Raw genomic sequence first — 26,408 nt, 5'->3', positions numbered from 1 at the left:
AGCGATTTCACCCTGCACTTAATCATAGAATTTATGAATATAATGTTTAGCATGTCTAAATGAGTAGTAATATTAAATATTTGACATTTAGTATGCATATCAAATGTGAATATTTAGGAATTTCAATGTACATGTGTTATTACTGCTGTCTGCTGCATTGGACAAAGGCGTGAAAAACATTTAATGTTGACAACCGAAGAGAGTTTCTCAATCCACCACAAAGAATTTAGTTGGAAAGTTGGAACTACAGTAACAAACGCCAAACTGACAGCGGCCAATGCCTGAGTCTCGGGACACGCCCCCCTGTTTTTCCCGCGAGCCCCGCCTTCTGGTTGAACGAGCCCCCTTGTTTTTCGCGCGAGCCCTTGTGTTGTGTGCGCGAGCCCTGCCTGTTTCCAGGCAGATAAGACTCAACATGGCGGCGACGGGTAACGAAGAACAGACGTTGTTGCCAGATATCGAAGAGGAGGCTGAGGGCATGGAGCGAGAGATGGAGTCGGAGGAGGAAGAAGAAGAAGGGATGGGAGTTGAGCATTCCGAGGAGGAAGATGAAGAGAACACGTCTGAGGACGAGCGGGAGAATGAAGCAGAGATCCAGCGGCTGGAGGAGCAGGTGAGAGGAATGAATGAGGCTAACGACTCTCCTCACATACGCAGCTCTCAAAACACGGCACGAACGACTCTCCTGGGGAGTTTCTGTACACATATTTACCAGAACCCGGTTATTAGAGACGTCATACATGCTTAACATACCAAATACATGGCCAGGAGTAATAAAAATACAGAAATGCTTAACTGTTCCAGAGGAATGTGGCTAGCAAAGGCTTTAGTGAGCTAGCGAGCACTTGTGCCATGATATTTAATCCCACTAAACTGCCCCTTCATTTCGCCTCTTTACTTGTTTTCCACCCATATGCGGTCCCAAATGTGTCTATGGAGCTTTGTGCCCTTGCGTGTCTAAAGACTTTATGTGCAATTTATAAGAATAAAGTTTACTGTTGGAGTGTTTTGATGACGACACGGAGTTCAAACACGCGCCATAGAGCTCATATAGAGGGAGCTGTATGCAACGGAGTTGTCAAGAGAGACGCCTATTAGATGCTGTGGTGATTTTAGACTTGAATCGTGATTATTACACATTAGTTTAGGGTTGCAGACCACATGCTGTATCAGGGGGTGAAGATAATGTTGCACCGTTTTCATGTCCACGTGTTTGCTTTGAGATTCTTTGTGTTGCTCTGGTCTCTTGGGGGTTTGACTTCTGTTTTGGAGTGGATGATGATTCTGATTTGACGAACTGTGTACAGCAGATGAAAACACCAGTGTGGCACAATAGAGGGGCTTTCTAGCAAGCTTTCTAGCAAACTGTCTAGCAAGGTCATGGGTTTGATTTCCAGGGAAAGTATGACCTGATCAAATGTATACCTTTGATGCAGTGCAAGTCGCTTATGATAAAAGCATCTTCAAAATGCCTGTTATGCCAATTGCATAAAACTTATATAAACTGGTTTTCCATCTAGAAAGTATCCAAATGCCCTCTAAAATATTCCGACTGACCAGGTTAGAAGATCAGAAAACTAGCTTAGACTCGTTTAAGATGTGTTCTTTTCAGCATGAGTGTCAGCTTTCTGTGTGATTCTGTAAAAAATGTTTTAACTTTGTTTCCATGATAAATGCACAGGCTATGGCCTTGCATTGAATTGTTCCATTCTGAATTCATTTCTGACCATCATAAATGGATGAAAGACGGTGATTTGCATGGAACAGTAGTCAAGTCCCCTTTCAACAACAACCATGCAACAGCTGTAATGCCAAATTTGCCAAGTGTGTCTGATCTCTACACCAACCAGCCCGTTTCTGTTTTGTTATAATGCATAAGAAAGCCGAGATCAAAGTTTAGCTTGTTCCCTGCAAAATATAGTGGATCAAAAACCAGTCACATTATCTGATTTATTTTTTAAGTCCTACAGATATTTGCTCTCCGTGGGAAGTGGAACTGTTCCAGTGTCTCCCACTCTTGGGTGATAGACTACAGTGAATGCCTGCCTTGTCCAGATGAATCTTTAGCCATCCCACCCAACCAAATGTATTGGTTAAATGTTTGGAAAGAATATGTGCTGATGAAGTAATGCAGTTTAGAAGACATTATTTAGTTCATACCTTGCATACTCCCTTAATCGTTGCAATCATGTGATATTTTGTGTATATATGCCTCCCATTTAAACATTTTCTTTGAGCAATGTAATTTCATATTGATGCATTTATTCTGAAGGATTTTAACATGTTTACTGATATTAAACTTTTGTAGATCAACTTCTACAGGATACTTTTTAGGGGCTTTTGCACCGGGTAGTTATAAGAACTAGCCACCAGAGTGGTCCCCCTAGAACAAAATTCCTGCTCAGCACGTCATTCAAAAACGTCATTCAAGTGTGTGAATAGTGATTGGTGCTCTGCCTTTTTAAAGCAACATGAACCCCAATTCCACTGTATCTTTCTCTCTTCAGACTGTTGACTTTGCACCGTCTGAACAAGCCCGTCTTATATGTTCCTCGCCATAGAAAAGCACCTCTTCAGCGGACGGCGTCACAAGCTGTTCTGCTGTGTTCTGGCAAAAAGGCATATAAGCTTCTGAGCTCGTGAGGCGCCGTCAAAAGAGCTCATTGCATCCACTGATTATATATTGTTCACAAAAAGCATCACTTACATTTTTTTATTTAAATTAAAAGTTATGTTCTGATCTATTATTCTAACTTACTAGCCTGGCTAACGTCAGACCTCGTCTCATTGAGACGTGGTCTGGGAACCACATGTTCATTTTCTCGTATTTGAGGCATGGTTTACGAATGCCCAGAGCCGTTTATTGGGCGCTACGAATGTCTATCAAATGCGCCTGTACGTAGCTCATAGCCAATCGTTTCAATTATACCAGATAACGTATGTAGAGCGACAGAAATTCGACGAAGAAGACGATGGGTCAAAGATTTATGTGTACACGATGGCGTTCAGCGAATATTGCTGTCTAAACTACTTAGAACACTATCTAAGGCTGCATCGAAAGGTAACTTCACGTCTGCTGTCATGTTGGATCCATAGATATAAACAAACTGCTTCGGTGTGTCGCATAGACGTCGTCATCGTCTTGCTGCTCCCTCCCCGTTCTGTGATTGGTTCCCTTTTTGAGGGGAAAATCTGGTCCATGGTGTCCAGGCTGCCTAGCAGCGTGAATAAAATCTATATCTATATCTAAAATCATTGCCAGTTCCTGCAACCAGAAAAGTAGTTATAGAGGTTGAACGAGCCTGGAAACAGGCAGGGCTCGCGCACACAACGCAAGAGCTTGCGCGAAAAACAAGGGGGCTCGTTCAACCAGAAGGCGGGGCTCGAGGGAAAAACGGGGGCATGTCCCGACTACAGGCATTGGCCGCTGTCAGTTTGGCGTTTGTTACTGTAGTTCCAACTTTCCAACTAAATTCTTTGTGGTGGATTGAGAAACTCTCTTCGTTTGTCAGTAGTTATAGAAACAATGAAAATGTTCTTTTGGTGCGAAAGCCCCTTTTGTGAATCAAGATTGCAGTTGTATAATATTTTGTAAATACCATGTGAAAACAAAAGTCAACAACCTGTGTCCCATTTCTACAGCTGTCAATCAACGCATTTGATTACAACTGCCATGTGGACCTGATCAAACTTCTGCGGCAAGAAGGGAAGCTTCACAGACTGCGCAAGGCCAGGCAGAAGATGAGTGAACTCTTTCCTCTCACTGAAGGTGGGACATCCTTATTTTGTTTCCCTCTTCTGTTTTTTGTTCTCTTTGTGTGCCTTGTGCGGTAGCCAGAGTTTTAGTGAAAGGACAGCTAGTGGTTTTAGAGTCCTGGCTATTTTGTGAATTTGTTCTTGAGGTTTGAATACACATCACTCTCCAGGAAAGTTGCTTTCCAGAAACAGGACTGAGCAACCTCGCAAATTACAATTCATTTGAATTGCGATAGTGATTCATATTGATTTACTGGACCTGATAATGAGAGTGTGTTAAAAGCGCTGGACAGCAATAGGAGAGAAAAGGGGGGAAACCTTTGAAAAGTGCAATTAGAAAATTAGTTAGTGTATATAAGGAATATTTTGACCAAAATATGAAGTCTTTAAACATGTGTATGTATTTACAGTCTGTAAATACATGTGTATGTATTACAAACAAGTGATGATATGGCTATTGCGTGCTATGTTTGACTGAATATGTTTGGTGGAACAGAGATTTGGCTGGACTGGCTTAAGGATGAAATTCGCCTAACAGAAGACGAATCGGAACGCGAGAAAGTCTACGAGCTGTTTGAGAGGGCTGTCAACGATTATGTGTGTAAGTGTGGCTTAACTATGTTCATAATCTTCAGTTCTTAGAAACAGGTTTAATTTGGTCAAATTTTTTTAGTGTTTTCTAAGTAATACTTTTGTTACAAAGTGTTTGAGCTGACTGTAAAACGCATTCAGTTACCACCAATAATCTGATAAAGAACATGTAATTACTTCTGAATTGTAAGATGGATTGTTTTGAGATAAACCTGTGCTGGGGGATTTAAAAAAAGCTGCTGTTAAAGTTTAACCCATTCACAGGTCCAGAGATCTGGTTGGAATATGTGCAGTACTCCATTGGGGGAATGGGAGCTCAGGGAGGGATTGAGCGTGTTCGGTCCATCTTTGAGAGGGCACTGACTGCAGTGGGTGTACACGTGACTAAAGGAGCTTCAATCTGGGAGGCCTACAGGGAGTTTGAGATTGTTATTCTCTCAACAGTACAGGTATGTACTCTGGGTTCCTACTTAGATTTATTACAGAATATCAGCGTGGCATTAAGGTGGCTGTCAAAATAGCCAAACTGAAAGGCCTGTTATTAAATATCACGTGAATAGTAATGAGAAGTATGAATTTGTATAAATATCTTAAACGATTGCAGTGTTTTTTTTTTTTTGTATTGTATTGGTGTTTTAACCCCCTCTTTCTTGTTCAGCCTCCTCCTGGCAGCGTTCCATCACAGGAGCAGCAGGAGCTGTTGAACGCCCAGCTCGACCGCATACACACACTCTTCAGGCGGCAGCTAGCTGTACCTCTGATGGGTGAGAGCTGCTCTGTTTCTCTCCTCTCACTCCTTCAGTCCTCCACTTTCCCATTCTTTCTTGTCTCTTTCTCTTTCCAGTGTTGGAATGAATAATCGGAAAAACTTATCCACAGGCGAAAGGTTCGGGAGAACGGATGCTGAAAGAATTTAGACTATGAATATAAGATTGTGCAATTTGGCAGAAATAAAATAAACTGAGAACAACATGTCTAGACTGAAGTGAAATCTGGTCAGATGGTATTGATTAAGACTTGAGTTACAAATAAAATTGACCGTTGCATGTGGTTTCTTAAAGCCAAGTAGTATAGGTTCTGTCAAGAAGACACCAGTGCTGCCAGACACTGTAACACAGGCTAGAGACAGGAGAGCCAGGAGCAGCCTGCAGATAGCCAGATGGTCTGGTTTTGTGAGCAGGTTTTTTTTTTTTTTCTTGCCGGCTGCTTTTGGCACCGGAGATGCGGTGGAGAAAGGGATGATCACATCCCACTCAGCTAAGAGAGCCAGATTACAGATTGGGCTTTCGTACAGCACGGCTCATGTTTCTATTGCCCTATTTCTGTGTCATAAAATTGCCTTGTAGTGGTGACATAGGTGAGAAATGCAGTAGTAACAGAAAAACTATTTCAAAGCATCTCTGAAACAGAACAGAACTGTGTTCCAGTAACAGTGAAAATGTTTTGAAAGCTGAAATATCTGGATGCTTTGTTTCTCATGTTTATGTTTTAACATTGTGTCGTGTAGATATGGAGGGAACGTATGCGGAGTACTCTGACTGGGCTGATGATGGCGTACCTGAGACGGTCACACACCAGTACAGACGTGCCCTGAAACAGATGGAGAAATGCAAACCTTACGAGGAGGCTTTGGTAACTATGCCCTTGTCTTATTGCTGTGGAGACCCTTTGGTTTTCTGATTTTCCATCATAATTTAATGCAAAATGATTGGTTATGATTTTAAAATCTTTTATAGAAGTAACCTGCTTACAGCCAAAATCAGTCTTCACAAGTGTCATTTAGAGATTCTGAACGAATAAACCATCTGTGGTAACGAAAGCTCTTTGTCCACAAACATATGCTAATCAACACTATACATTCACCCATTCAGGAGAAGTCGACATGAAATCTCAATTTAATCTTATTATTTACTTTATTGCACATTTCTGGTCTTTTTTTGTTTTCTTGTTTCTTCTTTTTATTCCTAGTCTTTCATCAAACATTAAAGGCTTAAACCATCTCTGAAACAACTTCCTTTTTGGCTGACATCACTAAGGCTGCTTAACCAAATTGGTATTGGCGCCAGTCCTCCATAATTGACTGCAAAACCTGAACACTTTTCACCATTTAATTGATTCCCAGAGGACAAAATCAAGTCATGCTCTACCTTTTTTTTCCCTACTTTGAATATCCTGTTTTTCTTTGGACATTTAGCACATTAGAGAAAGAAAATGGCTATGGGTAGCTAAGGTTGACATTAAAGCTTGTAGACCTCAACCTGACAAATACATAAACTAATCAGTTACCCTATTTGTGTAGCAGTGCAGCATTAACATGTAGATGCTATTATTTATACTATGCAGATTTTCATATTCAACAAATAATTCACTCAAGTCACAAGAGGAACTGAAATCAGAAAACAAATTCAACCTAAATAGTGCTGTTACCATAGAAAGTGGAGAATGTGCCATGCTCCCAGAAAGTAGAAGTCATTTTTAATAGTGAACAGAATTGCACTGCACTTATTTTAAATGAAAGCACCCAGGCACTAATTATAATTAAACTCTACAATAATCAGTTCAGTGCTCTTGCACTCTTTTAATTAGAACAGATGTAATTTCCCTGTATGGCTCTTTTTTTCTGTTAAATTCAAACTGTTGTTTCTCTTTTGTGCTTTCTAATGCTGTTCTTTTTGATGTTCTAGCTGGTCTCTGAAACTCCAAAGCTGGCGGAGTATCAAGCGTACATAGATTTTGAGATGAAGGAAGGGGATCCGGCCCGTGTCCAGATTATATTTGAGCGAGCACTGGCGGAGAACTGCCTTGTGCCAGACCTGTGGATCAAATACAACACGTATCTGGTGAGTGACTTACATAAGCACACGTCCCCCTTTACCCAGCAGCCCTTCGCACAGCTCACAAAATGAATGTGCATCTGCACATGTGCCTGCCCCACGCCTCCCTCCGTTTATTCAGGAACATATTAATTGCTTTAATGGGATGGTAATGAGATGCACAAGCCACAAACGCGTAACAGCGCAGTTGCAGCTGAGAACACATTAGAGAGCCAGCACCTCACCAGATGGAGGGAGGGAGAGGGGGAAAACAGTGAGTTAACGAGATAGAAAGAGAGATGGTGGAAGGCGCGTAGGGGGAGAAAAATAAGACAGAGAAGGGGAGAGAATGACACCTCCCCATATTAGCAGCCAAAGCTTCTATCCATTTGGGCTTTCTGATTCAACGACTGAAATTAATGAACTTCTGCGTTAAGGGCTATGGGCTGGAGTGTGTTAGTGGAACTCATTCAGGCGGTTGAATTCCTGGCAGCTATGGATGTGTGAAGTAATTAAATCAAGCCTCCATACTTGTACTCTCTTAGGTGATTAAATTGAGATGCTATTTAACTAAATTATATGCACCCCACACTGAGTCACAGAGCTGCTTTGCCTAATGGATATAGGGGGTTATTACTTGGTTTTACAAAGTGCTGTATTGTATCTAAAGCCTTCTACGTAACCAATGACCTGCACCACTTCAGGAACGAGTGTTAGATCCGTTTCCATAGTGAAATGGAATCTTCATTTCTTTCTTACTAATATCCATGCACCATCTATTCAGAGTATTCGGCTATAGTAGAGTAGTCTTGTACGCTTCAAAGAACATTGCTACCATGATTGATACTTCAACAGATATCCACATTCAGTCTTTGATGAAACAAAAACAGAAGAGCAGTGAGCAGATGTTGAGTTGACGTAGGGTGTGCAAAGCAGGGACTTTATTCATCTCTCCCGTTTGTAAAGCCATTATTGCATTTTACTGAATGGTTATTGATGTAAGGCAATTTCCCACAGACCGATTTGTCTTGGCTGTAGATTAAACCTCTTTTACAATGGAGGAGTGATTCCCTGCTGAATGTCTCCTTTAGCCTGATGCTACATGTAATTTTTGAGCAGCAGACGTGCTTGTAAATGGGTTGGCAGGAAAACAAGCAGTGCTGGATTGGACGGGGAATTATGATCATTACAAAAAACTCATCACACACACCACCTGCTCTTCCTGAAGCATATTCAGTGGCTTTGGTGTGGAAGACAAAAAGGCTCAAGACCTTTTCTGTACATTTAAACAAGCAATGCTGTATTGATATCTTGATTTTTACATATCTATAAATCAGAATTTTGGTTGTATTTTGACTTCAGTTGTGTAATATTCAGGTGTGAATTTGCTTGTCATTCATCCTGATGTATATTGGTTTCAGTCTCTGCAATTCTGTTAAAATCAGGCACACAACCTAAAGTTGCAGTCATGTTTATAGAACAAAAGTATAGTTTTTCTCATTTCCCAGGGCTCCAGACTAACTTTTCCACTGGTTGCACTGGTGCTACCAACTTTCTCAGTTGGTCGCACCAGCATATGATTTGGTCGCACCTTTTTTTTTTGCTACATGCCATGCTCAATCAATGCATGCTGATGAATAGTGGTCTTAATCTGCATACTCTAGTTTTGCACTGATGTAAAAAGACTGACAGTGACACAAGACCTCATGTTAGCAAAATGTTTTAATCTTTTAACTCTCAAAAAAACGATTAAAAAAACATGTATGTTCTTTAATGTTTGATTTATAATTTTACTGTCTTCACATAGGGATGGGAATTGATAAGATTTTATCAATATCAATGCCACTGACGAATCTGCTTATCGATCCGATTCTTTAACGATTCTCTTATCGATTCTTGATAGCACTGTGTGGAAAAATTTAGTCATATGCTTTTCAAAAAAACAAGTGGTTTTATTTATTTTAAAGCTTGAGTAAGCAAACTGTAGCCTACTATTTATGTAATAAATAGAACCTTATTGTTAACCTTGTTAACCCGATTCAGACGTCTCCTGAGTTCACTGTTGGAAAGATCAGTTGTTTTAACCATTCATTAAAATGAATCGGTTCAAAGGAGTCATTAGTTCGCGCGTTGCGCGTTGTGTGATTATCCCAGCAGTTAGGACATGGACATCCAAGATTTCTGTCAACACAGAAAACATTTCATCACTGGATAGGTTTTTTTGTTTATTTAAAGTGTGATTTTATGTCAGCTGAATGTCCGGAACGCTTTTCAGAGAAGATAAGGCAACTTATTTAGCACAATTCACACCCAGCGGTAATTGGGTAAAAGCGGTAAACCTTTTACCACCGTGTCGATTTATTTTGATTAATATGTGCGAGGGAGAGAGAGCTTAGTTTGGAGACAGCGCTTAGTTTGGAGACGGTGAAGTCTTGTTTACACTTTCGCCTGGCTCCGAAGACAGAGAGTGCGCGCGCGCGACCGTCTCTCTCTCTCTCTGCTCGTTCTTTCAGTTAAACATGCGCCCTGTCACAAGCGCAGCAGTTCATCTACATTACTCACCGATCAAATAAGACTTTGGCGGGACAAAAATTCACTTTGGCGGGTGCTAAAACAAGTTCAATGCAGGAAAATTCATGCGTGAATTTAACTTAGTAGGCTACATGACCATGCACTCGCACAAATGCGACCACATAAAATTTGAACTCGCACATTCTCAAAAAATGGTCGCAGTCTGGAACCCTGTTTCCTCTGCATTTGTTTGAAACAAGCCTCATTTCTGGTCTTTTTACCCGTTACATCCATGATATGTTAATAAATAGGACAACTTTCCCTTTGTTCGGTTGAAAATGTTCTAAATTCACTGGCAGAAGGTTTAGGTGATAAACTATCATTTTTGTGTTTGTCAAATAGCTGCTCTTGGTCACTCACACCTACTCTCTACACCTACTGCAACAAAAAAAGATTTGCTCATAATTGTTTTTGTTTTTTTTGTTCTACCTCAGGATCATCAGTTGAAAATAAAAGATCTAGTGTTATCTGCTCATGAGCGAGCCGTCAGGAACTGTCCCTGGACCATGAGCCTGTGGAAGAGCTATCTTTTGGCTTTAGAGCGGCATGGGACAGACCATCAGACAGTGACAGGTACTCGTTTCAGTCATTTCTGTGTCATCAAATGTTGTGATTTAGAACAGGGTTCCTATTGTCATGGAAAAAATCTATATAGTGAATTTAACTTTCTTAGATTATGCTCAGTTCTAAATATAAAATAATATATATTTGTGTGCAATCTCTATGAAATAATGACAAAAGGTGTGGGAACACTGTAATGTTGAATCCATTTATGAATCCTTTTGCAGGAATAGAAACATTTTTAACATGCAAAAATATTTCTTTAGATGTGTTTGAAAAGGCCCTGAATGCAGGATTCATCCAGGCGACTGATTATGTAGAAATCTGGCAATCTTATTTGGACTACTTGAGGAGACGTGTTGATTTCAGCAAAGGCAAGACCATATGCTTTTCTTTTCTGCCCTTTTTTTCTGATCTATTCTTACATTCTCAAGTTTTGGTCCACAGTCACAGCTGATATCAGATGAGTGAATCTTTTACTATTGATGGATTTGTTGATCATTGCAGAGTGGAGCAGGGAGTTGGACGAGCTGCGGGCAGCTTTTGCACGCTCCCTTGATTACTTGAAACAGGATGTAGAAGAGAGTAAGTATCTTGTCTGATTTTATGAGGTTTGAGAGCAGACTTAGTAGAAAGAAATATTTAACTACTGTCTCACTTCTCAGGGTTCAGTGAAAGTGGAGATCTGTCCTGCACAATAATGCAGATCTGGGCAAAGATAGAGGTGAGGAAACATTATACCATTGCATCTGTCCATCCTCCTTTAAGTAATGTCATTCTGCTGACTGCTTGTGTCTGTTTGTTCCAAACAGGCCTTACACTGTAAGAACATGCAGAAGGCCCGTGAACTGTGGGACAGCATAATGACAAAAGGGAATGCAAAATATGCCAACATGTGGTTAGAATATTACAACCTGGAAAGGTCAGTAATTTTCATCCGTTTGTGCAACAAGTCATATGTTTTTGCTTCTGTTGAAGAACAAGATTCTCTTTGAATAATTCTCAAATCATGCTGGATAATGTGGTCAGCAGGCTTTACGCAAACTTGTGGAGTTTATGCAGCTTGCTGTGGTAAAAGGGGGTCAACCCAAATACTAAAATATTCTGAAATTCACGTTCATTTAAGGGGGGGGAAATTTGTACAGTCAACAGATATCAACAGAAAAATCAGTTCAATTTTAAAGATTGAGCAAGTTATTACATTTTATGCGAACAAACATTTGTTTGTTTTATCAGAATAATGTGTGCTAATAGATCAAATATTTTTCTAGTCGACTAGTAGTCATTAATTTAAGCCATTAGTCGAGTAATCACGTTTATATTAATTTAATTACTTAAATATTTACTGAGGAGAATACTAAACCATGAGCGTTTAATATATAGCTATAGGCTATTATAGGAATATAGCCTATTCCACACTCCGCTCAAACACTTGGATATGCGCCTAATAGCACACATTTATCTAGGTTAAAGGGATAGTTCACCCAAAAATGAAAATTAGCCCATAATTTACTCACCCTGAAGCCATCCTAGGTGTATATGACATTCTTCTTTCAGATTAAATCAATTGGAATTATATTTAAAAAGTCAAGAAATCTTTGAAGAGAAATGTCAGAGGATTTCTATATAATGGAGGAGGAGCTTGAGTTTGTTGCACAGCCCTATTTGTTTAAACCACAAGAGGCGTCTAAGCTTACGATGCTTCTACATCCTACGTGCGTCACGGGTTACTCTTGTGTCGCAAGTCGACTTGCGTAGTATGCATTCAGCCGTCTGGCGGAAGTTAGTTATTTTAGATTATGAAGTTATAAATATGGGTATGTTTCTTACAAAAATCCATGGCTTCTCTTCAGAAGGCCTTTATAAACCCCACGGGGCCGTGTGGAGCACTTTTATGATGGATAGATTCACTTTTATGGACTTTTAAAACAAATGGCCATTCACTGCCATTATAAAGCTTGGAAGAGCAAGGACATGTTTTAATATAACTCCGATTGTATTCGTCTGAAAGAAGAATGTCATATACACCTAGGATGACTTGAGGATGACTAAATCATGGGCTAATTTTCATTTTTGGGTGAACTATCCCTTTAATGTTTCAAATATGTCATATTTGAAGTAGATGGATAATAGGGATTAACGTTTGGATTTCCTGCCCGGCATACTGTAGTTACCACAAATAACCGATGTTTAGGATCAGTCCCTCACAGACTACGTGACTTGATTACATTTTATGAAAACAAACATTTGTTTGTTTTATCAGAATAATGTGTGCTAACAGGGCTGCCCCTGACTTAGCCCTAGCTAATAAGTTGTTGAGGTTATTTTAATTTATTTGAATTGCTTGTTGATCAGGTCCTATGGAGATACTGTTCACTGCAGGAAGGCTCTTCACCGAGCTGTACAGTGTACATCAGACTACCCTGAGCATGTGTGTGATGTCCTGCTCAACTTTGAAAGAGTGGAGGGTGAGTTTAATTCATGCATATATATATATATATATATATATATATATATATATATATATATATATATATATATACTGCTGTTTCTGCGGGTGTTCAGCTTTGGGTGTTTATGTGGGTTTTGTCTCTCACAGGCTCTCTGGAAGACTGGGATGCTGCAGTCCAAAAAACAGGGACCAAACTCAACAGAGTCAATGAGCAGAGAGCAAGAGTCAGTCCTATAACTAGCCTTTTTGGAATTTTCCCCAAACTTGGCATATATTTCAAATTCATTTAAGACCTTTTTCCTGTTAAAAATAACATAAATATTTAAGCATTCAGATATATGTATGTATCATGTTTGAGGCATCTGGTAGGAAGCTTACCATGTAGAAATGTAATTTTTAATGTTTAGAAATAAGCCATCTGTATGCTGTTTCTGCAGGTGGCTATAAAAGAGGCTAACCTAGCCAGACAAGAGGAGGAGAAAGCTGAGCAAAGGAGGAAAGCCAAGGCAGATAAAAAAGGCCAAAAGAAGAGCCAGAAAGCAAACCGAACAGGGGATAAACGGAAAGCTGAAGACGATGGCGAGGAGGAATGGGGAGAGGAAGCAGGTATGGATGGAGAGCTTTAGTTTCTATAATTCTGTTAAGTATTAAAAGAAATTTGAGGTTATTTCCATTTGTAAAAGGTAACAGTGTGGTTCAGACTTTGGCTGTAGTGACATATCAAATATGTGCAGAGCTGCCATCCAAGAGGCTCCGGGGGGAAGAGGACTTTGGCAGCACGGCCACAGAGGAGCTCATGGAGACAGAAAGCGGGCTTTTCGGCCGACGAGCTCCACCACCGCGTAAAACTGAGCCTCCTGGTTTCCGAAAGAACCAGCAGAGAGCGCCCGAAGCACAGCGAGAACCCCAGGACGTGTCAAAGGAGCAGCGCAAAGACGAAAATAGTGTGTTTGTCAGTAACTTGGCCTTTAATCTGGAAGACCCCGAGGGCAAGCTGCGAACATTGTTTAAGGGCTGTGGGACAGTAGAGCAGGTGCGGCTCGTGTATACACCAAAAGGTGTGTTTAGAGGCTATTGCTACGTGCAATTTGAGGACCGACTAGCTGTACCTGAGGCACTGAAACTAGACAGGCAGGAGGTGGATGGGCGGCCCATGTATGTGTCTCCTTGTGTGGACAAGAACAAGAATCCTGATTTCAAGGTATGTAGACTGTATACTTCTGAATTTTTGGTGTTTCCACGTCATCCCTATGCTCAAGTGAACAATTAGTACATTTCCTTTGGCGAGCATTGGTTGGATTTTTAAAAATGTTAATCATTTTTTATAACAATGTCTTCCTGGCAGGTTTTTAAGTACAACACGTCAATGGAGAAGCACAAGATCTTTATCTCGGGCCTGCCGTACACCTGCACTAAAGAGACACTGGAGGACCTCTTTAAAGAACACGGCACAATCAAAGCCATCCGGCTAGTCACCAACCGTTCAGGCAAACCCAAGGTGTGTAGGTCTCTGTCACCAACATGAATACAAAACACGACTGTCCCAGTATACCTGAAAGAAGAATCTCCAAGCTGATATTGCCAGAATATATTACTCATGTCCAAAAAAACAACAACAAACATTTTAAACAAAAACTTATGGGAATAGGTTGTTTTCTCTCCACAGTAATTAATGTGTGTGCTCTGTAGGGTCTGGCATATGTGGAATATGAGAATGAGGCTCAGGCTTCACAGGCTGTGCTGAAGATGGACGGCACCATGTTGGAGAACTTCACACTCTCTGTTGCTATTAGTAACCCCCCAAGAAGGAATATGGAAGAGAAAGCAGCTCCTAGTCGAATCCTGGGGGCAACAATGCAAAGGCAACCTCAGGGAGCGTAAGTACTTGATGCGGCTGGTCACATGTGTTGGATTTCTGCTTGTAGCCAAGACCACAGTTTTTCTCAACGTAATTAATAACATTCACAAAGCCCCATGTCTCCAGAGAAAATACTTTTGTTGTTGTTTTGTAATATTTGATCTGGGAAAGAAAAAGAGGTTTCAGCTGCCTGTTTAACTATAAACTGGAACTATCTTGTAGGGCTGAGCGAATAATCGCATTAAAACAAAACTGTGATATGACATAGTGATTATCAAATCACAAAGGATGCAATTGAATTAAATAAATGTATCCGCTGTGTGTTTCAGAGTGAAGTGGCATTTTCGTTTTCTCACAGCGCTTGCAGAGATGAATTTATGTGGAGCAACATTTACTGCGAACTGAGTTGCTCTGAGTTTGGGTCGCTTATAACATGCATTTAGGAACAACATGTGCCAACCATTTTACCAGATTTGTAAAGAGAAGCGCTTATAAACCTGTTGCTGTAAGCTCTCCCTAAAATAAAATTGTTTCTTAAATACTGTTACAGTGAAATATTACAGTACATATTTATTTTGTTTAATATATTTGTATTTAATAATAATATTAATCATAATTAAAATAAGTTTAATTATTATTATTATTATTTAATAAATGTATATATTTAAAAAATTGGGCAGATTTTTTAGCATCACAAAAAAGTACAGCAATTTTTTTTTTTTATCTTAATCTTTTTTTTCTTTCTTTTTTTTTAAATCAGAAAACCCACAATTAAATTTTCCCCTCCCAAATTTTTCAGCCCTAAGGAGCCCTAATGCATGTGACAAAGCCTCTGTGTTTAACATCCTACAGTTTTCCAATTTTCTTTTCACAGTCCTGATTTACTGAAAACATCAGTTCTTTTCTCTTTAAACATTATTATTTCTTTTCAGAAGGGGAAAAGGACGCACTCAGATCTCTCTGCTGCCACGCTCTCTGTACCGACAGAGTGCTCCAGATGCCAAAGCGGAGAACGGGACCGTTTCTGTACCACATGCCACAGTGACAGATGGAGTGCACGGAGGACCTGGAACCACAAGCCTGGACACGCAAACCAAGTCTCTGTCCAATGAGGACTTTGCCAGGATGCTGCTCAAAAAGTGAAATTGTATGCAGATAACACAAGAGGAATACCTGCCTTCTGACAGAAAGCCATGCTGTGTCCTTACGAAGTCCGGCGGAGAAACAGCGTTTTAATTTAGCCAACTTTCTGTAAATACGTGACCACCCTAGATATATAATTAAACTATTTTAACACCTAATCAATGGAGATGTGAGCTGTATTGTTTTCTTTAAATTCTTAGTAATAAAGAAAGGGGGCAGATTTCAGATTTTGTCAGCAAGTATTTTTTTAACAGGATGTTAAAACGGATGACGTGAACCATTGGTTTAAAAGGTATATGCAAGAACATTTAATATGAAAATACATGATGCATCATAAGTTTCAACACAGATTAATTTCTCAATAGGTCCCTTTGGGGCAGCTGATCTGTAGATGCGTCCTGCACCTCTGCCTTGTCAAAGCAAACAAAAATATAAAGATCAAAACCTTTATTTTATATAATATTTCAACTGCATGTTGTATAAATAATTTATTTGCAGTACCACGACCATTTGAAACTCAACTATTTTGCATGTGTAGATTTCCAACATACTTCTGTAATGTCTTCATACAAGCTCTAAATGAAGATTTAATAGGGTAATAGATGATCTTGTCAGCAAATAAAATCCAGCACCTTGCCAACAACACATTTGTGTCTAAGAGGTTCAACTTTGGTGTTTATTGGACTGCAGCGCTTGATTTAAGACGTGTCCTGTCCTGGAAATTAGTAGATTCTATTTACCGAGTTTTATCACACATTTTTGTATTTTCTCCAAAGCGCTGCCCTAGAATCTTGTTTAACTGCTGACACAGCTTGTAAACCTGCCTTACCTTGTGTACTCGATAATGGTCTGAAGGTTAAAGCTTGCGCTCCACAGCCAGATTCAAGTCAACATTCAGTGTAGAACCTTAGATTTCACATGCGTACGTGGTCATATTCAAAGGGCTGGCTGAGCACGATAGTTTTACAACCTGTTTGGACCTTTCCTGAAGTTGAATCTATGCAGCTGTATATCGCTAGAACCTTCCACTACGAGTTCACCTGATTGTGAACCCATCATATACTGTATTGTATATATATACACAACATATATCATCTAAAATGTCCTGGATATTAGTATTATTTACTGGTTTTGATGGCAATGATGGACTTGTGTATTTCATCCACTATTAAACGTTAAGCTGATGTATTTCTTTAAACTGCAGTGGTCTACACTAGACAGTTCCCTCCTGCATTGTTCTTTTGATTGTGTTTGATTCTTGTTCAACCCCTCAATGGTTGGCCATAGTTTTGTAAAACATTTGTATATTTTGAACGAAGTAAAAAAAAAAAAAGAATAAAAAAAAGTAGCTCTCTATATTTGCGTTTGATCACCACAGTGGCCTAAAGTAGTGATTGAGAAAAAAAAAAAGGAAAAAAAAAGTGCTGTTGCAATGTCTTGTTCCACACTAAAAATAATGAAAACATAGAATACATGTATTGAATTGTGCACTTTCTTGATTTGGTTAAAACTCATAAAACTCTTATTTGGTTATAGATTGGTCATTTTTATTTACCACGTCGGTGTCATCTTTAGGCACTCAATCATTTCTAATAATGCTCTTGTATTTTCTGTGTTGCTCAAGTTGTATGTAGTCATATGGTTTCATTTTATTTGATCCTTTTTGTTTTAAGGCCTAAATTGTTTAATGAAGCAATTAAATGTATGTGGTTGTCAAACATATGACTTGTGTGATATTTATGCTCGCATTGATTTTTAGCCTCGTTTAAAGACAAATTCATAAGTGGACCGGTTTGATCTTTTGTCCAAGGGTACATCTGACATTTTTTTATTTCACAACAGTGGATACTGACTATTAACCTGTGTATGAAAAGTCAAAAGGATCCACTAAATGCTATAAAGAAATGAGAAGTTGCAAAATAATTTATTACACACAATAATAAAATAGCTTTTTAGAAGTAGTAATATAAATTAAACCTGTTTAAATAGATCAAACTAAAGTGCTTGAAAATAGTGGCAAACCCCAAAATAAATCAAATTATCTTTTAAGATACTTATTAAAAAAGGTTCACATTTCAACAATATTCCTGTAATCAATAATCTTCCGAAATAACATTTTGACCAGCTGTAATCAATTATAATATCCCTTGCATCATACATCACTGAATAATAAATACGCAAAAGAAGAAAATGTACTTCAGTTACATTTAAAAATGAATGACCTTTTAAAATAAACTTGTGATGTAAAACTAAATCAGGGATTATGCTCTAGGTAATGGCAAAGGTTTCATTTGTGAACATGACATTTCTTTACTGTAGCCTGGCAGCTAGTCTTATGAAAAGAGAGAAATGTGTTGTAGAAAACAAGTTGTAGAGTTCACAATAAATGTACTTCAGCTGGAAAAGCATCTGAAAATCATAAACCAAATTAAATGGAACTGAAATCTTTCAGCATTTCACAGACCTGGGGCCTCATTTATAAAACTGTGCGTAGGAACCTTACTAAAAGTGTACGTACGCACAAAAGCCAAAAATGGCGTACGCAAAAAAATATTCAGACTTATAAAACCGTGCGTACGCCAGAACCTGCGCAGAATTCACTTTATAAATCCCAGTCAGCGGAAGATTGTGCGTACATGCGTCTCCACCCGAAATAACCATATATGGAGCTTACAACGCATAGTTTTACTATGCAGATCCTCATCTACATATCATTTGCATATGATTATTCATCCACGTGATAACTTAAACGTTATCACGTGGATGAATAATCATATGCAAATGATATAAACGGTACAAGAAACATTACATTAATACAAATCAAGTAGTTGTCTATCCTTGCCTTGTTTTTGAATAGCCTACATAAATCAAATAGTGTAAAATACATTTCAGAGAAAGTTTTTCTCAATCTTTTCCACTTGCCGAATTGTATTTTTAATTGATTTATATTTTTAATGGAAACAGATAGGCCTTGGGCATTATTTGCACAAAACTATTTACTCAGACAATCTGGTATTATCATAAGCAATTATCTCTGTGGTTAAAACATTCAAGCACGCCACAGGAAAAGTGTTCAAAAACAATCGCATCCACAACAAATATTTCTAATGAATGAACTTAAAAAAAATGTTGTAACTTCAGTAATGATTTCATGTTTAAGTGTTTAACTCCATTAATTTGAATGGCATATTTAATATAAATGTTTATATCAGAAGTATTTTATTTATTTAAACTGTTATTTGCGTCAGTTTCACTAAACGGCTCAACACGCTCGCTGCCGCGGACATTTAAGAAGGAATGGATATTTGCTTCAAGTGACAGGGTTGGTGATTGAAATTGTATTTGTATAATCTTTCTGTATATGTTTAATTTTCTTTAGATTTTCTGTATAAAAGTGACCAAAAATACATTTAACTCCAGCTCACCATCGGTGTCGCCAAAGGGCTCCATCTCCAAAACGTTCGTACGCATGGGTCAGAGTTTGCGTGCAGGTGCGCAAATTTTCCCGTCAAGTTTTTCTTTATAAATCCCACCTTTTGCGCAGGAACTGGCGTACGCATGTTTTCAGCCCCGTTTTGTGCGTACGCAAGCTTTATAAATGAGGCCCCTGGTCTTTTTCCAAGAAAAGAAAAGCTTTTCTTTCATTTCTAATTTAAAACTGGCTACAAAGTTGTAGGGGTAAAATATGGACATTTTTAACGGTCAACAAACAAACATAGGATTTGTAACGAATATAGCTACACATTAAATGCACAAAAAGACAAAAATGGATCCACAATTTGTCCATGTACTGTAGGACCCAAGCTAGTAGTATATGGTTGGACAATGATTTATTTCAGAGGCTGATATGGACCATATGGCACTTCAATTTACATGCATGTGCAATCTTCTCCCCATCTACCCACACGTCTTTCAGCTATGCACAGGTATGGTGCGTTTACAGTCAGGGCAGGCTTGATTACTTGACCCAGGCAGCCCAACTGCATGCTCGGTTGTGGCTATCAGTAGCGTGTCAAGTGTAATTTCTGTGCATTTCGCAATAAACCGAATAAAGGGCCTAACGTCACCCTCGTTGGCTGTATCCAGGGCGGCGTAATACTCTACCCTCTGCTCTTTCCGAATGGTGATCGGTGGATAACTAGCTTGCATTAGAATTAAATTCATGAGCAGGCGGGACGTCCGTCCGTTCCCGTCCACAAACGGATGCACGTAAACCAGTTTATAGTGCGCGAGAGCTGCAAACTCCACCGGGTGTAGATGCAGCGTTTCCTCAGAGTTCAACCACTGCACCAGCTCCTGCATGTGCCTGTCTAAGTCCTGCGGGTGCGGTGGGATGTGATGTCCCACGAACACCTGGCTAGCACGGAATCGCCCGGCTTCCACGGGATCGGCGTAGCCTAGAACCCGCCGGTGGATCTCAAGGATGTCATTTACAGTGATCGCTCCAGCACGGGACAGCAAGGTGGTGTTGATGTACTTCATGGCTACATCTACACCAATTGCCTCATTCTGTTCTTGAAGACTCTTACCTGGTACAGCATATCTGGTCTCAATAATATGGCGAATCTCCGATAGAGTGAGCGTGTTGCCTTCGATAGCAACGGTGTGGTAAATATGATGGTAGTAGGTCTCCTCCATGACCCGACGTAAGGCAGAGTTGCCCTTGGGGATGGACATGAGACGTCGCACCTTTCCATCGATGATTCCAAAGTGGCGTTGATCTATTTCCTCTACTAAAGGGAGAGTGCGATCCCTGCTTACCAGAGCCTTCTCGTTACAGGGCGAGATGGCGAGGGCCTTGGTGTAGAGGTGGTCAGCTTGGACAACATCTTTTTCCTCCTCCAGAATGGTTCCCAGTTCAGTGAGCGCGTCCACAAACTCAGGGTTCATGTTGAGTGCGTGGACAAGCAGCTTATGAGCTTTCTCTCTTTTTCCATTTTTCTTCATCTCCAAAGCCTGCTGGAGAGCCGCCTTCGCCTCCAACCGAGTCTCTGTAAACAAGCAGATGGTGAGCGTTACACAATATGACATTCCAGCTGAGAGACGCATAATCAAAAGGCACTATCACTTATCTTGAAAGTAAGTGTCTTTTCTTTTCTTTTTTTCAGTCGTATATATTTGATCTGATTTTATTACACAGTTAATTGCTTTTAAACCTGACAGACAAAAGCTAGATGAGACAAAAGCACGTTAGAATAAAAAAAGGTAATTTGAATGAATTGACAGTCATGAAAAAATGGGTGTTACCAGAACAGCGTTATTGTTAACTAAAACTAAAAAAATTCAAACATATAAACTAAATTACTGATAAAAAACGGGGAAAAAAAAGCATAATAAAATTTGTAAAACCATTTATTAAAAATGTTTTTGATTTATTTGAAAACAGTAATACTGTGATATATTATGACAATTTAAAATATTTCTATTTGAATATATTTTAAAATATAATTTATTCCAGTCACATGATTCTTCAGAAATCATTCTAAAATGCTAATTTGATGCTCAAAAAAACATTCATTATTATTATCAATGTTGAAAACAGTTGCAGACAATTTACTTTTAAATGGCAGTGTATAATGTTACAAAAGCTTTCTATTTCAGATATATGCTGTTCTTTTGAACTTTCTATTCATCAAATAATCCTAAAAAAAGTGTTCATAACTTTTTTCAATGTTGATAATAATAATAATAATAATAATTAACGTTTCTTGAGCACCAAATCAGCACATTAGAATGATTTCTGAAGAATCATGTGACCCTGAAGATTCAGCTTTGCATCACAGGAATAAGTTACATTTTAAAATATATTCAAATAGAAAAACATTTATTTTAAATTGTAATAATATTTCACAATTATTATTATTTTTTTAATCAAATAAATGCAGCCTTGGTGAGCATAAGAACTTCTTTTTTAGTTTATATATATATACACTCACCTAAAGGATTATTAGGAACACCATACTAATACTGTGTTTGACCCCCTTTCGCCTTCAGAACTGCCTTAATTCTACGTGGCATTGATTCAACAAGGTGCTGAAAGCATTCTTTAGAAATGTTGGCCCATATTGATAGGATAGCATCTTGCAGTTGATGGAGATTTGTGGGATGCACATCCAGGGCACGAAGCTCCTGTTCCACCATATCCCAAAGATGCTCTATTGGGTTGAGATCTGGTGACTGTGTGGGCCATTTTAGTACAGTGAACTCATTGTCATGTTCAAGAAACCAATTTGAAATGATTCAAGCTTTGTGACATGGTGCATTATCCTGCTGGAAGTAGCCATCAGAGGATGGGTACATGGTGGTCATAAAGGGATGGACATGGTCAGAAACAATGCTCAGGTAGGCCGTGGCATTTAAACGATGCCCAATTGGCACTAAGGGGCCTAAAGTGTGCCAAGAAAACATCCCCCACACCATTACACCGCCACCACCAGCCTGCACAGTGGTAACAAGGCATGATGGATCCATGTTCTCATTTACGCCAAATTCTGACTCTACCATCTGAATGTCTCAACAGAAATCGAGACTCATCAGACCAGGCAACATTTTTCCAGTCTTCAACTGTCCAATTTTGGTGAGCTCGTGCAAATTGTAGCCTCTTTTTCCTATTTGTAGTGGAGATGAGTGGTACCCGGTGGGGTCTTCTGCTGTTGTAGCCCATCCGCCTCAAGGTTGTGCGTGTTGTGGCTTCACAAATGCTTTGCTGCATACCTCGGTTGTAACGAGTGGTTATTTCAGTCAAAGTTGCTCTTCTATCAGCTTGAATCAGTCGGCCCATTCTCCTCTGACCTCTAGCATCAACAAGGCATTTTTGCCCACAGGACTGCCGCATACTGGATGTTTTTCCCTTTTCACACCATTCTTTGTAAACCCTAGAAATGGTTGTGCGTGAAAAACCCAGTAACTGAGCAGATTTTGAAATACTCAGACCGGCCCGTCTGGCACCAACAACCATGCCACGCTCAAAATTGCTTAAATCACCTTTCTTTCCCATTCTGACATTCAGTTTGGAGTTCAGGAGATTGTCTTGACCAGGACCACACCCCTAAATGCATTGAAGCAACTGCCATGTTATTGGTTGATTAGATAATTTCATTAATGAGAAATTGAACAGGTGTTCCTAATAATCCTTTAGGTGAGTGTGTGTATATATATATATATATTTTTTTTTTTACAGTTTCAGAGTTTCAGACTGGAAAAAGACATTGCAAGACTGCAATTATAAGACACTGAACCAGGGCATCTGTAATACATATAATTCAAATTATTAATAATGCATTTAGAGACAAGCAGAAGGACTAGCCTAATTTCAGAGGAAAAACCTATTTAAATTTTTTTGAAAGATTATTACGATTTTTACTCTGGAATAACATAATTCATCAATACATTATGCACAATAAGTCCAGGGACATGCATTAAGAACGTAAATAGAGTCAGCAGCATCTTCAACTGTACCTTTGCTGGGCTTGAGTTTTTGTGGCAGGAGGTCTAGCGCTGTGAAGGGGACCGTCAGGCTGGTGGTGTGGACTACAGGCCGCTGGACACCCCCCCACAGCTGGCAGCGCAAAAGAGCAATACCCTTCAGTGTGGCACAGCATTGCTCCTCTATGCCCACTAAAGGCAGCCACAGAACACATACTGATCCCAGGAGGGCAAACAGAACGGGCCCCCAACTCCAGAGCAGAGGACTGCTGCTGGCATGGCGAAATACTGCCAGAGCTGCCATCAGTCAAGGAATCCAGATTCCCCAGGCCACATGTCCGACATTCTAGCATGAAACTGAAAACCTAGGAGAATAAAAAAACCTGGGAGAGAGAGAAGGTTAAGACAAAAGATGTTAAATCAAGATTTAAAAAAAATCCCCTTACAGTCAATTGTGAGTCAGGTGGATCTTGGGAATTCTGACAGTTTATGAAATAGTCTGAATGCTTCCTTCTTATGTCCAGTGATTTTTTACCACACTTACAATCATGCTCTTTGGTAGTCCGATGATCAGAGGCAAATATACTTATGGTCAGGAGTGGCCACAAATACAGTAATTTACATATTTTAAAGCACCTAACCAGTAATTGAAATGTACACCCGTCTTGTATGCTGTTTTAAACACTGGCGTTTTTATTTTATTTTTATAACACAGTAGTTAAATAGCGTTACTTATAATATTGTAGAACAAGATATTTCCACATCTGACACCTGAAAGATCACCCGATGGTAGACACATTAAAATAAACAGTCCATGACTATAGCAGTTCATGACAAGTCATTACATCATTCATGCATTTGATTTCTACAGAAAGACTTTATCCCAACCCTAAAAGCAGCGGCTAATTACGTCCTTTATAAAATGTAAAACAAGACGCAAATGTTCAGACATACCTTCTTGGTTACAGACGTGTCATTGTCAGTATAAATCATGGATATGATCAGAAATGTTTGCCCTGCTGTTAGCAACGTCAACTTCCGCGAAAAGAGTATCGCGTACTTGTAAGGTTAAAATTGATTGGTTGATTTTACCAAGTATGCGTTCAGTGATTGGTCAGATATTTGCCACACACCCTCGTGCAGCAACACATTTTTCAGATCGTGAAACTACACGATTGGACAAGATGGATCGGTTGGTATGTAATGTTATTTACTGTGAATCTAATAAGCATTTTTTGCCAGTTACAATATTATTTCAACAGAGATATGTATTCACGTATATTATATTAGTTAAATTAATGATACACTATGAGGAAATAATTATTGTTTTGTTCTTTTTTTGAGGAAAGATTTTATTGTCGTTGTTGTAAATCAAATGTAAGTTATACAATGTAAAAAAAAAAAAAAGTATTGCTAATTTCTTTTATTTCAATATTTATAGGATTATTTATCCTACTATCCTGGCTTCTGCCTGCGTGTGTAAACACTAGGGGTCAGTATTGCCTAAATCAGTAATAAAATAAATGACAGCTCTTTTTTATTATTTATCCCTTGTTTTTGCATTAGGATCTATTTTTTTACAGTCTATGGTTAGGATATGATTATGTTGCAGAAAGAAAGACACGGCTCTTATCTCACAAATAAGTTCTGTATTTTCAGAAATCCAATACCTTAGTAATCCACACAACATATTATTGTCTAAAATAATGTGGATGTTGTTAGCTCCTGTACATTAATCAATTTCTTCTTTCAGAATGCAGAGTGCAGATGGCATGTATACATTCATACAATAACTTCAAAATGATTTATTCTGGTCTAACTTGTGCTGGCATATCAATACATCTAAAAATGTTATTATAGCCTAGTTCTTGTTTTACTTTCTTACTGCTCTGTGCTTTGCTCTCTCACTCTTGTATTTTATCTCCTAACTTCAGCAAATCAGCACAGTGCTCAAACGATAAAGCTCGGTGCCAAACCTAAGATTAGAAACTTTCGGGACTGGAATTTTTATCCAACCATCCTTCCCACAATACCAGCAGCTTCTACTCCTGAGATGGAACACAGTTCAATTCAATTCAATTCAATTCAATTCAATTCAATTCAAATGTATTTGTATAGCGCTTTTCACAATACATATTGTTTCAAAGCAGCTTTACAGAAAGTGCATTTCAGAAATGTATATAGAAAAATACAGTTAGTTAATCATGTATTAATTTAGGGCATAAACATATCGCCAGCATCGAGTCGTCTCTTCATAGGCGTCGAGTCGTCTCTGCACGGGTGTTGGGGCATCTGTAGTTGCCATGGGAGTCTGGATACAAACTATAGCGTCCCGAGATAACAACAAAAAAGCAGATGGGAAATAATTAGCGTAGCTGCTGTTCATAATATTAATATTAATGCATTCAATCTGATTGAACTGTAGTATAAAAGGTAAGTATTATGTGAATGCTTGGCTAAAGAGATGCGTCTTTAATCTAGTTTTAAACTGGGACAGCGAGTCTGAGCCTCGAACAATATCAGGAAGGTCATTCCAGAGTTTAGGAGCTAAATGTGACAACGCCCGGGCCTTCCTCCTTTAGTGGACTTAGATATCCTAGGAATGACCATAAGCCTCGAATTTAGTGATCTTAAAGAGCGCAATGGATTGTAGGGCGATAGAAGTTCCGTTAAATACCCAGGAGCTAAACCATTTAGGGCTTTATAGGTCATTAGTAATATTGATACGGAACTTTATAGGTAACCAATGTAGAGATGATAGAATTGGTGTTATATGATCATATTTTCTTGACCTAGTAAGAACTCTAGCAGCTGCATTTTGGACTAACTGTAGCTTGTTTATTGAGGATGCAGGACAACCGACAACCAGCTAATAAAGCATTACAGTATAGTCTCGAGGTCATGAATGCATGAACTAACTTTTCTGCATCAGAAACAGATAGCATGTTACGTAGCTTAGCAATGTTTCTAAGGTGGAAAAAGGCTGTTCTTGTAACATATGAAATATGATTTTCGAAAGACAAGTTGCGATCTAGTATAACACCCAGGTCTTTTACTGTAGAGGATAAAGTAACAGGACATCCTTCTAAATTAAAGTTGTATTGTAAGAGGTTTTGTGAGCAGTTTTTTTTGACCAATAAGTAATACCTCCGTTTTATCTGAATTTAATAGCAGAAAATTACACGTCATCCAGTATTTTATATCTTTAACACACTCTGTCAATTTAGATAATTTATTG

General features: G+C 38.9%; 2 protein-coding genes across 3 annotated transcripts; one reads left to right on the top strand and one right to left on the bottom strand.

Annotated features, from left to right (window-relative positions):
• The first annotated feature begins 360 nt into the window (after window positions 1–360).
• On the top strand, window positions 361–17,463 carry sart3 (spliceosome associated factor 3, U4/U6 recycling protein). The gene is made up of 19 exons (XM_084413563.1): window positions 361–613; window positions 3,643–3,769; window positions 4,253–4,357; window positions 4,612–4,796; window positions 5,006–5,111; window positions 5,855–5,979; window positions 7,032–7,187; window positions 10,166–10,304; window positions 10,559–10,666; window positions 10,800–10,877; window positions 10,958–11,016; window positions 11,105–11,214; window positions 12,648–12,760; window positions 12,892–12,968; window positions 13,182–13,350; window positions 13,479–13,945; window positions 14,090–14,242; window positions 14,434–14,621; window positions 15,535–17,463. The coding sequence occupies exons 1-19, from the start codon at window positions 416–418 to the stop codon at window positions 15,743–15,745; spliced, it is 2,874 nt and encodes a 957-aa protein (XP_084269689.1). The 5' UTR covers window positions 361–415; the 3' UTR covers window positions 15,746–17,463.
• Window positions 17,464–17,541: 78 nt separating this feature from the next.
• Window positions 17,542–24,239, bottom strand: ficd (FIC domain protein adenylyltransferase). 2 transcript variants are annotated; one of them, XR_014627921.1, is made up of 4 exons: window positions 24,125–24,239; window positions 23,204–23,553; window positions 19,351–20,736; window positions 17,542–18,209 (listed from the first exon to the last, which is right to left on the bottom strand). XR_014627921.1 is itself a non-coding variant. In XM_084413583.1 (3 exons), the coding sequence occupies exons 2-3, from the start codon at window positions 23,472–23,474 to the stop codon at window positions 19,658–19,660; spliced, it is 1,350 nt and encodes a 449-aa protein (XP_084269709.1). In that variant the 5' UTR covers window positions 23,475–23,553; window positions 24,125–24,239; the 3' UTR covers window positions 19,136–19,657. The 2 variants fall into 2 exon arrangements, 1 of the variants encoding a protein (XP_084269709.1); XM_084413583.1 differs by lacking the exon at window positions 17,542–18,209 and having other exon boundaries at window positions 19,136–20,736.
• Window positions 24,240–26,408: the final 2,169 nt, after the last annotated feature.

Source organism: Rutilus rutilus (genome assembly GCF_951802725.1).
Source record: "Rutilus rutilus genome assembly, chromosome: 7".
Lineage (NCBI taxonomy): Eukaryota > Metazoa > Chordata > Actinopteri > Cypriniformes > Leuciscidae > Rutilus > Rutilus rutilus.
Note: the sequence above shows the minus strand (reverse complement) of the source record. Positions and strands in the feature narration are given on the sequence as shown.

Excerpts from the sequence above, each read along its gene's own strand:
- sart3 (XM_084413563.1), top strand. The coding sequence starts at position 416 with ATGGCGGCGACGGGTAACGAAGAACAGACGTTGTTGCCAGATATCGAA. Across the intron at positions 4,358-4,611 it reads GGCTGTCAACGATTATGTGT|GTCCAGAGATCTGGTTGGAA; the intron begins GTAAGTGTGGCT and ends ACCCATTCACAG. Across the intron at positions 5,980-7,031 it reads AACCTTACGAGGAGGCTTTG|CTGGTCTCTGAAACTCCAAA; the intron begins GTAACTATGCCC and ends TTGATGTTCTAG.
- ficd (XM_084413583.1), bottom strand. The coding sequence starts at position 23,474 with ATGGCAGCTCTGGCAGTATTTCGCCATGCCAGCAGCAGTCCTCTGCTC. Across the intron at positions 20,737-23,203 it reads AAAACTCAAGCCCAGCAAAG|AGACTCGGTTGGAGGCGAAG; the intron begins GTACAGTTGAAG and ends GCTTGTTTACAG.